The 13,676-nt window shown below is 37.5% G+C and overlaps 1 protein-coding gene across 2 annotated transcripts in view; it reads right to left on the bottom strand.

The window, feature by feature from the left end:
* Window positions 1–553: 553 nt before the first annotated feature.
* Window positions 554–13,676, bottom strand: part of LOC135680819 (rho GTPase-activating protein 5) — a 28,261-nt gene continuing 15,138 nt past the window's right edge. Inside the window, exons 5-20 of one of the 2 annotated variants that reach the window (XM_089113658.1) lie at window positions 12,911–13,078; window positions 12,464–12,639; window positions 11,883–11,967; window positions 11,280–11,461; window positions 9,785–10,180; window positions 8,355–8,941; window positions 7,680–7,869; window positions 7,061–7,330; window positions 6,443–6,624; window positions 6,146–6,193; window positions 5,651–5,689; window positions 5,008–5,230; window positions 4,661–4,738; window positions 3,959–4,090; window positions 3,713–3,818; window positions 554–2,336 (exon numbers count right to left, since the gene is read on the bottom strand). In XM_089113658.1, the coding sequence (XP_088969784.1) occupies window positions 2,147–2,336; window positions 3,713–3,818; window positions 3,959–4,090; window positions 4,661–4,738; window positions 5,008–5,230; window positions 5,651–5,689; window positions 6,146–6,193; window positions 6,443–6,624; window positions 7,061–7,330; window positions 7,680–7,869; window positions 8,355–8,941; window positions 9,785–10,180; window positions 11,280–11,461; window positions 11,883–11,967; window positions 12,464–12,639; window positions 12,911–13,078 (3,052 nt within the window). In that variant the 3' untranslated portion in view covers window positions 554–2,146. The remainder of the gene's footprint in view (window positions 2,337–3,712; window positions 3,819–3,958; window positions 4,091–4,660; window positions 4,739–5,007; window positions 5,231–5,650; window positions 5,690–6,145; window positions 6,194–6,442; window positions 6,625–7,060; window positions 7,331–7,679; window positions 7,870–8,354; window positions 8,942–9,784; window positions 10,181–11,279; window positions 11,462–11,882; window positions 11,968–12,463; window positions 12,640–12,910; window positions 13,079–13,676) is intronic. The other variant, XM_065195019.2, reaches the window with a different exon arrangement.

The following is a 13,676-nucleotide window of genomic DNA, read 5'->3' as shown; positions in this document are numbered from 1 at the left end:
GAACATCTTCAAAAACTAAGTTTTAGAATTGCTTACTGTTGACGACAAACACCCTGAAATTCCCCTAAAACAGCAACCGGAAGTAAATTCAGTTGACTCTGTGGCAAACTGACATAGATCAGGTGACAAAAAGTTATGCTCGAAACGTCGTGCTTATCTTTCATTCTTTTACAAAGTCGTTATTTGATTGTATTAATTTTTGCTGTTACTCGACGTACAACACGCTGAACTACGTTGATTATCAAATTATCATGGCATAGATGTAGCCTGTAGCATATTGTGTTTCTCTACTGAACTACCCTGGCGTGATGGGGAAAACAGCCTGTGCTCACTTGGCCATATCCCAGCCAATTCTCAATACGTTCAATTGATATTGAATATACAGAGATTTTCATAACGTTCTTTTAGGTTGCGTAAATTTTATAATGTTCTGTTAGGTTATACGATTGTTGTGATGTCGTCAAATTGGAACGTCATCAATATTGGATGGATAATTAAAACTCTGACTACGAGAAGATGCATTGCAAATGGGCAATAAAAAAGACAAAGACAATTCTCATTTCATTTCCATCTTTTAATGTTATCGCAAAACGCTAAAATAAATAAGAAAACAAAATTTATTCACAGACTGCTACGCCTAATTCAAATAGGTATGCAAATGATAGACGAAATTTTGACTCTAGGATTTTGAAAACATATTAGTTTCAAAAAAAGCAAAAAACACAGCTTTAAAACCTGCAGAAATCAGACACCGTTCACGCCCTTAGTCCGTGCTTACCTGAGTTATGGATAATTTGATGGTGATGTGTGATGCGATTGCAAAGAAAAGGCGAGTTTAGCTTCAAAAAGCAGCACGCACATTTAGAGCTAGTGTGCAGTCAACAGCTTTCTTACGTCACAACGCCTCCAAGCTAACAGTGCGACGCAACAAGAATTCTCAGCATTACAGAAGGCAGATGGGCTCATGAATTCTCTTGAAACGTTCTTATGCATTATAAATGGGCATTCTGAAAGCCAGGCTAAGAGCAGGATCGGCATGGCATCTTGCCTAAAGTCATAAGTTGTCAGATGATAATCAAAATATTGACGTGGTTATGGAATCATAGGGATCCAACTTCTACTAAATTAAGATAAAAACATTGTCATTTCTACCGTTATTCAAGAAAAATCAAGACGCAGTAAGAAAAATAATTTTACTCTAAGTAACTGAATGTCTGACACAAAATGCAAAGTAAACTAACGAAGGTGTCTCTCTGGAGTGGCACTGACAAAAATCAAAGAGATAAGGCTTAGTGTCTGCGAGGAAATAAAGAAGTGCAGTTATGCAATTGGAGCGTACATTGTGGGGACAAATACAATTATATAGCAGAGAACTTGCAAACGAGGATTCATTCCCCAACACAGGAAACTCTGCATCAACAGACTATCTTGTCGTAATGCCCCATGCAATTATTCGCTGAACAGGTTCTTAAAATCGAGAATTTAAGCTGTATTAATCTCAATACCTGAATTACTGCGTTCACCATAAGCCTTTAAATCGCAAGAGCGTTATCAGTTGACATCTAAAAATAATTCAGTTACAATACACGGTGTTTCACAAGGACCCTTTCTTGTCCTCCATTCTGCAAATAGTTTCAAGTGCTCAAAGTGAGCGAGTATCTACCACATGCATCGTCTAAAATCTAATGTTGATCAAAAGTTGTGCAAACACGCTTCTCTCCGCGCTACCCAACTTGCTATTGTTATTTATCTACCATAACACCGTTTTGAAGCTATGCACAACAAAGAACTCGCTTTCATTTACCTTAGGCATTTCTGTCACCCCATTGATTGTCACCCCATTACGAAGCTTTAAAAGTTTATTACAGGTTATAGCTATAACCTATTTAGCCAATTCCAGAAGGGAGATATAATGAAAATAGGTCTAGGGAAAATTATGTCCTATCAAAATTACACTTTATTGTATTGGGCCTTTAGTTTTTTGACAAATGTCAAAATAATGTCATGAAAGCTGTAAACCTGTTTGTGCAACAACTCAAAATTGTCCTTTTCCACGTTATTTGCAACAAATTACAAATTACATGGGAATTGTTATCACAGGATCGGTGACGCCATTTTCCGTAACAAGGTTATATCTTAGACAATTCTACGTGATCTCAGTTTCGTTGTCAAATAAACCATCACATTGTTCGATGCACGTTTGCAGGAACAATCCCATATTCATATTATGGGAAATTGTGGCCATGGTCGAAAAGTCTGGCCGCATAACCGTAGGGAACAAGCAGATTGCTAAGTTCCTTACGTCCATTTTATTGTTGGCTTTGTGATCAGTTATTCTGAAATAGAAAGAAAATGTTATTAACAAACCTGCGTTGTTAACAGCAGCTAGAAAAAATTTAGTAAGACAATATTTGTTTTTGACCTTTAGATTCAAAAGACTTGGAGAAGGAACCGACTCAGATGAAGGTTCAAGGTAGCCAATATGGAAACTGCTAGCCCGACTTGTTTTAGTCTATAATCTAGCTAACCCTTATATCCCGCATATAAGCCCACCCTGTAATAAAGTCCTTGGCGTATACCCGGCTATAGGCCTACTTGGCCATTAGGCAAGAGACTTCGCATTTCAGGATAAGGATGTATAAGATACATTAAAATAAAGGATTCGTCAGAAAACATCAAATAATTGTTTCCCTCTCTTGGCAATATATTTGCCTTTACATTCTATTTTCTTTAAGATACGTATCTAGACTTTAAAGAAAGTACTTACATGGGACCTCTAACCCACTTCACCCCTTATTGCTATTCCCCTCTTAAGAACATTTTGATTGTTGAGATTTGATAGCTTTATCAAAAGAATTGTATCCTTAATTCATTTTTTGGTCCCAATTGTTGATTTTTGGGGAAAAATTTACAGAAAGATGGGCTTTTATACAGGTGGGTTTTGCATATTGCAAAATCAAAAATCTTAAAAAATTCGTATATAGGCCCATGAGTGTTAATGTATGCAGCGTAACAGGGTACTTGAAATACAACTTTTGTATACGAGGAAGTGATCATTGAGCCAGCCTTTCAAGAAAAGCTTTCATCAGGAAAGAAAATAGGCGGTGCAAAGAGAAAAGAGGAGGAGATCAAAATATTGAATACAATCGGTTTTATTCAGACAACAATATCCAGCAGTCACTGAAAAAATATCTTTTCCATTATGAAAAAGGCATTGACAAAGCGCAAAATACAAGGGCACAGGACACCTCATCCTGGAGCACAGGAGAACAATAAAGCTAATCCTAGAGCACACGAGACATCATGTCTTTCAGAAGAAGCAGCTAAGTATTACGGTCTCGATGTCTTTTAACCTTTCATAAACAATTGAAATCTCAAATTGAAAACATCAGCTGAAAAGTTTAAAACTATCCCAAGACGAAGAAACCTGGTATGCGGAAGAACTGCAATGCTCAAGTTTATTAACGTTTGGCCGGAGCAGATCGTGAAATTTTCGGGTATATCCCCCTGTCAGACTGTTCTTACTTTGTAAGACCAATGCAGCATCTTGAACCGCCCATACCAAAAGGAGGCTAGTCTCCTTTCGATGCAGTGATCTGGAATCCAGATAAGTTTCTGCTATTCAAGTTTCAAATGTGTTGCAGCGTTTTTGTTAATGAATGCATCGGTATAATTTAGGCATTGCCAGGCTAAACACGCTTTGAAAACGTACCTTTTTAGATGCATCATAAGATGCTTAAATGTTGCCAAGTTATATTTTGGAAACTTCTGTATTATTTCTTTCAGTTTCTTCAGCCTTTCATCGGCATTCATGATAACTGAAATAGCAAATGAGAAACTGATAATATCATATACATATTCAGCAAGACAAAGGTAAGATTAAACACAATACTTATAGTATTCTACAAAGCAATATTTATGGACCTTTACTATAGCAAACAGGCACAAATTGACTCACCCATGCTATCGAGAATTGGTTGATAAAACTCAACTGGAACAAGAGGAGCAGGCAGTAGTTTAAAAAATTGCTTCAATCCACCAGTTACAGCGTGCACAGAAATCCCTAATTCTTGGAAATCCAAATTTCGTTCTGGAAGAAAACGATGGTTCGATTAAGGGACATGTGATGATGTATGTGACAAAAAACAGCAATAAAAGCAGTAACAGGAGTATTAGTGAAGAGTGCTGCAAGGGGGTGATCAACAATATTACCTCATACAAAATACCTCTTTGCCGGTAGCTGAACAGCTCGCGAGCCTCAATGTTTATGTGACCTACCGTTTCAATTGCAACCAGGGGCGCCTGCACAAGATTAAGGCAGGAGGGACAATGCTGGTACTGAGTGCAATAGTATAATTTTTTCCACTACCAAGATTGATAAATTGTGAGATGGGGAAGGGGGGGGGCATTTTCCATTATCAAAGACCGAAAGCAAAAAGGAAGGATTGCTTTGTTTTTTCTATTTTCTAATGGAAATTTACATAATGAGAGTGGCTAAACTAGAAATCATTTATCTACGAGATTTTTAATTCTTACTTAGGTAGCCGCCCCTGCAGCCCCTCCAGGGTAGGCGTCCCTGATTGTAACGATACGTTAATGCATACTGATAAGTGTACAATTTACTAATACTGAAGACGATAAGCGTTTAAGATGTACTTACCAACATCAAATCGCCGTAGCAACGACTCGATGTCCTGTTTATTCCCACTGATTCTGTAAATGCCTTCTGTGTCCATGCCTGGAAAAAGATATATTTAAGAGTAAATGTATATACTTATTATCTTAATTCCTACACTTCATTAAAAACAGCTTCAACCTATAAAGCATTTGAAATCAAGGGCGGATGAATTTTTTAGAAAAATCTCAACAGGTTCAGGAAAGTGGCCATGTGTTTTGTTACGAGTGAAAATTCATCTTCATCCTCCGACATTAGGTTTGTTGATCAGTGCAAGCTCTTGCAAAAAATACAAAAAAACGCATATTCTAGGGAGGATGCAATCCACTTACCAACAAGCTCGATATGCTCCAAGCATTTGTTGAAAAACCTTGGCAGCTGAGTTTGGTTATTGCATATTTCTGCAAGGTTTTTCTCAAAGTATTCATAAGTGACTTTCTGCTTCTTCTGTTTCTTCTCCCAGTCTTTTCTTGCCTTGTCGATCTTTCTTTCTTTGTCATTTTTGAGCGTCTTATTTTTATCTCTTGGAAATCGCAGAGATCTTGATTTCTTTGGCTGATGAAAGAGGGTGTTACAGATTATAGTTTAAAAATTTAGATATCGTAAATTTGAAATAAAGAAAACAGGGTTTTGGGGTTGTTTATAGAGGCAATAAGCAACGCAGTATGGCGTAGAATAAACATACCTCCTAAGTCAAGATACCTCCTAAGGCTCTTTGTCAAATCGGATCGCAAAATCATTGCAAATTTACTAAAATTGGATTCTATGAATTATGCTAAGAACAAATAAATGTTTTGAGATGTGATTTTTGTATCATAAAACAAATAGAAAGTCTTAATCTTCGAGATGAATTGAAGAATGGAAAAGCTCCGAGGTGTACAAATGTAAAAGCTTTATTTAAAACTTAATTAATTTCGGTGATTTTTACGAAGTCATACAGTTGGCAGACATGGCCTGTGTTATCTGATTTCTTACCTTTCTCTTTGGTGACATTCCGTCGTCATCTGATGGATTCTGAAAGAGATTTGATGATATAATCAGCGTTGATATAATAGAAATGGGGAAAAATGTTCGTAATTATGTATACCTTTTTGCCTTTTACCTAATTCACCCTTTAAAAAATATGTCTGTTTCAATTTAAGACCTTATTAACTTCGGGCTGTGAAACCTTTTGAGAAAATTATATTGATATGAACAAAAAACAATTAGATTTTACAAGAACGCAAAGACAAAGCATGACGTCACTAGAACCCAGGGTTCAAACCACCATCCATCAGAATGCACAGTAAAACGATTCAATATAGAGATTTCATATTGATTTGCTGTGACGACAAAGATTGAACTTGCTCCAAATGCAAAGATTACAAAGTGCCAGAAAATAAACGGTTCTAATAAATAAATGTAAAGCAAAATCTTTCATTCTTATAATGCTGACAAATAAGTAGGGACTGAGTAAAGTGGAGAAGTTACCTGGCTTACCTCGTTATGATCCGACGGCAACTCGAGGTCATCATGACTCTGATAAAAAAGTGTTAAACATTAACAAGGTAAAAACATTTGAATACTATCTTTGGTTTCTTAAAGAAAAATAGTTTTTTCTGTAGCCCTAGATACACGTTTGATTCCAATGCATTCACTCGCAATGGACACAAACACTAAGAAAGATGCTAAGCTTGAAATTCAGGCAGAAAATTACATCACAAACGGTTGAGATCTAAAATTTGACCGCTTCATTGCAAAATAACAACATGAAACTAAGTTCCATACCTGATGCTTCTTCTTCTTGTCTTTCCTTGACAAAGTGAATGTATTTGAATTCTGGACCACGTGGGTATCGTCTGTATCAACGACTACAAGTGACGGGGGGTTCTTGTTGCCCTTCCTTGAATCAGTCTTCCGCTTTGAGATCCTATCCAATGAGTTGAATTTCGACTTGGACTTGACTTCACCTGAGAATTTCAAAATTGATTCATTGAGGGTCACCAGCCTTATATGATGATAAAATTAGGGCTAGAGTTCTTTAAGTAAAATTGAGCAAGATGAACTTTGGCAAAAAGAAATTTGGGTTTAATATAACAAGATGTAGCACGGAGAAGGCAACGGTTTAAAGCTCGCATTGGTCAAGATGTATGGCAAGCTTACTATACTTTTTGAAGCACCGCAAGGAATATCTTGATCCGTGAAAATGCCAGAGCATTCTCAATGCATACTTTTCATTGGATAAAAACTGGAATATTCTTTATAGAGTACTATGCTAAAGATGATATAATTCGAAAGTTGAGTGGAAAACATTCGATACAAAATTAGAAAAATTTATGACTTTGATTAAAGAACTTATAACAACTGTCCAAGTTTCCTTGAAATCACGAACAGATTGACACAAACCTGAATTTCTAGACCCCTTCTCCGGCTTGGTATCATCTGGTGTTTGATCAAGAGACGGGGGAAGGGGGCTAGTACCGCTTTTTTCGTCGGTCGATGCGCTGTACCTGTCTTTGCTTTCCTTTTTGCTCTTCTTACGAGACTTAAAAGTCCTCCTCATCGTATTCGAATCGATCTTACTGAGGTCGTTTTCTGAGTTTCCAGGTGATGGTGCAGGTGACATCTTTCGCATGATTTTTCGAAACTGACTCGAGAGGTAATCCTGCTTTGAACCTATGTAAAAAATTCATATGAATAATCTTCTTGCAAAATTAATCCCAAGTAGAAACGCCTATCTGAAAAGCATTCAGGCAATATCAACATCATTTTGGCAGGATTTCATGGCTCTTACAATATGGAAACATTAACATACATTAATCTTGATTCGTGTAGCAAAGTTCCAGGCCTAAAAACCCATTTTTCAACGGTATGCAAAACCTTTTATAAAATGAGTAAATTTCTTAACTAAGTGTCAATCTCTGACAAAAATAACAAAATTTCTTACTTTTCTTAAGTTTTTGAATAATGAAACACATCTCAAATAGAAGTCACGTTATTACAGAACTTTTTCTATCGTACGTACCAGATCTTGATCGAGAATTATCTGAATCGGAGTTTCGTGATGTTTCATGCAACCCTTCTCCAACACGCTGCTCTCCCTCCTTCACACCAAGCTGCTCCGCATTCTCACCGCCTTCATTTCGAATCTTCAAATTGTTTTCCAATTTCTCACGAACTTGCTCCATGGTATTTTCAATGTTATCTTGGTCATCCTGAAAGGTAAATTCAATAGGATTGTTTGGCCCAGCAATCATAACACTTACTGAATTTTACAGTATCCTTGGTTTTCTTTAAGTTTAGATTGTTCTTTTATTGTTTCTCAGGCAATGCAGATTTAGCCATGGCTTGCAAGTGCTTTTCACCTCTTGTGGCAATTATTGACTTGTTGAGAATTAACGCAAAAAACAGTCTTATCTCAACGTGCGGTAGTTGAATACTTCCGACTTATTTTGGGCTACCACAAGAATCTATGTCAGGGCCACTTTTTGTTTCTCTAGATGGTATTGAATTAAAATCTGAGTATGAATTGGGTAATAATGACTTAGAAATGAGGGAGCTCTATCATGAAGAACAGACTTTTTCGCAGACCTCAGATTTTGTTGGTAGATCTTTACACAGACGAACATAATCAGAAGGTAGATCTTTACACAGATAAACATCCAAAAATAAATAAAAACAACACAGAAAGCAATATTACCTCTTGCTTAGCAAGCGGGGCCTTGGGCTCATCATCTTCAAACACTGATCCTTTCTTGTCCCCCCGTCTCCAATATGGCGATGAAGGCGGTCGTTTGTTCTTAGGAGAGTCATTACCCCGGTTGAAGAAATCGATTCTGTTTCTGACGCTGGTAAAATCATCACCACCCTGAGATCCCGATGAATCTTTACTTCTTGATGACAATGAGCTCAAGCTATCTCCCGGCTCATAGCCGTCAACCGGTTGCCGTTCTTTCTGCCCAATTGATTCTTTTGAATCACGAGGGAAAAGCGCAGGACGAGCGTTGCTTTGTGCAGGGTAATCATTATACTGTTTTCCAGTCGCTGCCGATATCGTCGCGTACTTCTTTTCTGATCCCGCGGGTTTCTGCGATCGAGAGGGGTGGGGTACAGTGTAGTACTGTCTCTCATGGTTACTAGATGACATAGATGTGTCGGCTCCTCTCGTTCCGTAGGCAACATTATCGCACCATTGGAATCCCATATCATCTTCTCCGTCACTTGACTCTTTCGCTTTCTCTGATGCATATTTACGGTTGAAATCTTTCATGACTTGTGCGTATAAACCTAGAAATGTACAGCAATATTCTGTGAGTTTTTATATTGACTTAATTCATTAAGTTTTTTAATTCAAAAAAACAAAAATAGATATGAGAATGCAAAGGGACATAGAAAATAAATGATCAATTAAAGAAAAAGAACAAACTGCTATTTAGCATACTATAGAGCCGTGAAAATTGTGTTTAAAAGTTTCTTGATCTGCAAACATTTTAGATATTCAGTTATTGTTTTCTGAATGAACAAATTTGATGTTTATTGAGTTCGCTTCAGATATCTACACCGACGAATGGAAATTATTCTTAATTCATTAAAATAGGAATCTTCAGGGAAATTAGGGTTAGTGAGGTGCTTATGAAAGTGGCCTAAAATACAATCTTTGGTTTCTTATACGACTAGGTTTATGGCGTCCTATGTACTTTTCCTATGGCGTCCAATACAAAACAGGCTAAGTATTAACCGTATATGTTGTAATTAACTGTGTAGGTATTACTATAATCTACTTTATGTATATGTAGTGTTATAATTGTATTACTAGTTATATTTAGAGACATGTCATATCGTCATATCCCAGGGGGGGGGGGGGAGCAGTCATGATACATTGCTCACGTAATGTTCTTGGATAATTTGTTCCACGAATAGGGTCTTACGTGTCAATTTTACAGTATCTGTGTCAATTTTCGCGGGTTAAAAGCCCTAGCATCAGTCATCCATAGAATGTTGGTTCATTAAGCAAACCAAATTGCTTGGTACAATATATGCTATACAAACTCTGTACAATATATGCTATATAGAAAAATAGAATCACTGATAAATATATTAAGACACAGACAAAAATATTGTGACTGTTACCTGTATTGTCATGGGGCACATTGAAAGCGGCTTCGTCAAAGTTTGAATCTCTGCTATCCTGGGTCGACGATCTAGATCTCTGTTCTTTAAATGAACTCTGACTAGCATTTCTCATTGGCGATGAAGGGGTCGAGTCTTCGGATATCGTATCAGCTCTGAGTTTAACGAACTTAGAAAATTCCGCATACGGGCTTATGTTTGAATCGTCCGGTCGTTTTCTAGCCGGAATTTCGTCATAATCCGATTCGATCTGTAATGTACCATTTGCTCTTGGTCCGGGTCGAGAACCGGCTGTCGGTACTTCAGGTAGCGGTCGACCTTTGATTCCGGCTATCTGGAATTCTGTTTCGTCCTTCTTTGTATAGGCAGTGGTAAAGAAGGCTGCAAAGGCTCCCGCTGCAAATATATATTAAAAATACTATTTCAAAACTGCACAGTTTCCTTTTCCTCCAGATGCGAAGGTGAGGCATTGCAGCTTGAAATTGGAATTAGCTAAAGGCGTGTTCTGCGTTCGATTGAGGGTGGCAAATTCGAAAAAAAATTCGACAGTTCATCAAGATATTTAAAACTAACGAAATATGAGGTTATTAACACAAAACGAGAACAGATCGAAAATGTTGTTTCATCCACTGCAAGTCGTTATCAAACAATCGAATAAAGTAGCCTTGTACACAAACTAAGTAGTTAAAACTGTGTATTGATTTTAACTCTTTGTAAAAAGGGTGTTAGGACCCTAAGATAGGGATAAGTCACGTGTTAACAGTACACTGTATTACGGCTCATTGTTTACTTCGCAAATGAGAAAGCGCAATCCATACAAAACTCAAAATATCGTTTCTTCTACACGAACATTTTCTGTATATCATTAAAGGTGAAGAATGAAGAGACATATTTTAGCATTATTGGTCACATGAGTTTGAACAAATATTTTAGCAAAAATACTCAAACCAGCAAATATAACAAACATCCTTGGCAAAACCTTTTGAAAACACGCAACAGGGGGCCTTTTAAACTTCCCTGGACCACACAAAACCGGACCACACAACCCCGGACCACACAACCCCAGAACACTGCACCACTTCCCCTTAAACAACGTTGATTAGCAAATTTTTATTCTGATTTGATTGCAGCAAAATTGGCACATTAAAAAGCATGTTTATAAAACATAAACATAAAAATATTAAACATTGTTTCAGGGGAAGGGGGCTGCGGGAATAGTTTAGGAAAGTTTTTCGTCGTTAATGCTCAAACTATACACCCGAAAAGAAGATGTCAACCCTATTCTTTATTTGTTTTGCTCAGTTCCCCTACCTCTGCAAAGGACCTTGACTTGAGCCAGTTCCTCCAAGAGGCCCCGCCAGGTGACATTGTCAATTTGCAAGAAAATACCAAATATTTGAAGAACGCTTGTACGAAACTAGCTGGTGAATTCATGTACCCACAGTAATTAGAGGTATGGCAAAAACAGATAGAAACATAGCACGAGCTGTCTTACTTTGATGCTGGAACAAAGGCGAAGTAGTCTGGAACTTTGCACTTAGTTTGTTAGCCAAGTTTGTCCCTCCAGCAAGAAGTGTCGAAGCAGTCTCGTTATGAAATACAACACTTGCACCCGAGGCACTGCCAGTTACAGCTAGTACCTGAATCGGTACTTGGGGAGCAGCCATTGCGAAAGCGCTACAGGGAAACAAGAGAAAATAGAAATAAGGTCTTTGAAAGTCTATTACAAATTTTGCTAAGTCCTTCATACTTGTTTTCTTACATCTTGTCTTTTGAATCAACATCTATGCTAGTATTCTTTGATTTCCTAATTAATTCTGAAGAAAACGGGGGATGAATGCGATTTGCGACTCAGAATGCCGCTGGATAGTCTTTATTACGGGGATGAAATGAATGAACTAAACAGTTGACTGTCTGTAACAAAGAAAAATGGTGGCAATCAGGCTTAATCCTGACGTTGATAGAAAGAAAGTGACAAAAATTGCTCCCAGAGCATACGGAAAATCAAATTTTCAAAACGTTGATATTGGTTATCCATATGAGCTTTGTCCCTTCTCCGCCTCTCTCTGGCTAGCACCTTACTTAGAGAACTATTTACCTCATCGTCTCGAACGAAGCATTTCTGGTGGCGGAGTAAACGAGGATATATCCATGGAAGAGCTCACTTTTTAAATTGTGAGCACCTAAAATGAAAGAACAGTTGTGTGGACAATTAGGTAAACATTTATAGAAACATAATAACAGCATCAAAACAAACTGGAAAAAACTTGCATTTCCACAATGATTTAATGAACTAAAGAGACTGCGAATCCAGTTCATTTGAGGCCACACCCTAAATATAAGTTGAATCGTGACCAAAAATCTTTGCTTTCAAAAAACATTGGTTCAAATCAAGTCAATGTTGTGATTAAAAGTGACTATGGACACAGTTACTTACAAACATTGCTAACTACAGAAAGTATTTTTCATGCAAGCAAAACACACGGATTATCTGGAGAATTTAAAATTTCAAAAGCGCAATCAAAACAGAACGGTTGTCACGTGTAGCTCTACCTTCTTTTAAAGCCTCTGAGTCCTAAATAAACAATACACCCAAATAAAATTTCAAACGTGTCCTTTAAGCATCCCTCCCTTACACTGCCTCGATCTAAAACAATATAACATGAACGCGAGACTCACGGTGGTATGAGCTGAGCGTTATGGATACGGTTCTCTTGACAGTTCCAACGTATGTCTCAAGAATCACTGTGTCTGGCCTGGCAGAAGAGTTACAGTAAACTGACTGGTGATGCAACAGGGGACCAAGGATCAATTCAACAGGATACTGGTCGCCACACATAGCACAGAGCAGAATTCTGAAACAAAAAACAAACAGTAAAAGAATAAAATAAGCCAATTCACTATGGACTGATGTTTCTTCAACTCTTTACAATCATCCATCTTTCTTTGCTTATGCTCTCCCGGCACAGTTACCGGGCCTAATTCTACACTGTTTCTGCTTTTTCATATAAAAAGACCAGCACAAAAGAATCTGTCTCATATAAAATCCTGAAATAAAATTTTTGGTGGCTTTTACTTCTTGAAGAGGCAAACAACAAAGTAGCATATTTTGGAAGTAGGAATCACCTTAAGTCCGGGGGCTTTTCTTGCAGTACTGTGGGAGTGGACTGTTGTATTGACCTCTTTTTGATGACATCAACGATGCCTCGTATTGAGTCCTGCACTTGGGTTTCATGAATGCGTCCATCACAAACTGACAGGGTGTACGGATAATCGACAAACAGGCATTGATATCTAGAGATAAAGAAAAATACTTATTAGAAACAAAAATTAATATAGATTCTCAAAATTGTAGATTGGTAAACAATTTGAGGTCGACTATCTAGAATGACCGAAGAGAGCTATCAACTCAACCACAAGATTTTCAATTGGAGATCCATGACAAATAAACGAGGAATTAGAATCCGTTCAAGAACCAGATGCAATATGTCCTGTCAAATTTTTCACTAAAATGTCATCATCCTCTTTTATCATAATCCAAGTACTTCAGCGCTGATTATCTGGTTTAATCTTTGCAGTGACACATTGAGAACGAGCTAATCCACCTTGATTCCTCATCAGCTTGAGGCATAATGCCCGTCCAGTTGACTAAACGATTTAACAAAGAAGACAATCACAGTAGCTGACGAATAACCAGGATTTTCCGGGTCTTTCATCAGGTCCCGTCTACACAAGTACGTTTTCAAATGAAAACATATCAGATGAAAACCTAATTTTTTCTCTCCCTTCTACACGACAACGATAAATCTGTTACTTGAAACGCAAACATTTGAAAATGCCTTCAAGGGTTTGCAAGACCCAAGCAATAACATGGCTATCTAAAAAGTACACG

Source organism: Rhopilema esculentum, chromosome 18 (genome assembly GCF_057945365.1).
Source record: "Rhopilema esculentum isolate cy_ngs chromosome 18, ASM5794536v1, whole genome shotgun sequence".
NCBI classification, from domain to species: Eukaryota; Metazoa; Cnidaria; class Scyphozoa; order Rhizostomeae; family Rhizostomatidae; genus Rhopilema; species Rhopilema esculentum.
The sequence above is the reverse complement of the archived record's forward strand: the minus strand, read 5'-3'. Positions and strand labels throughout refer to the sequence as shown.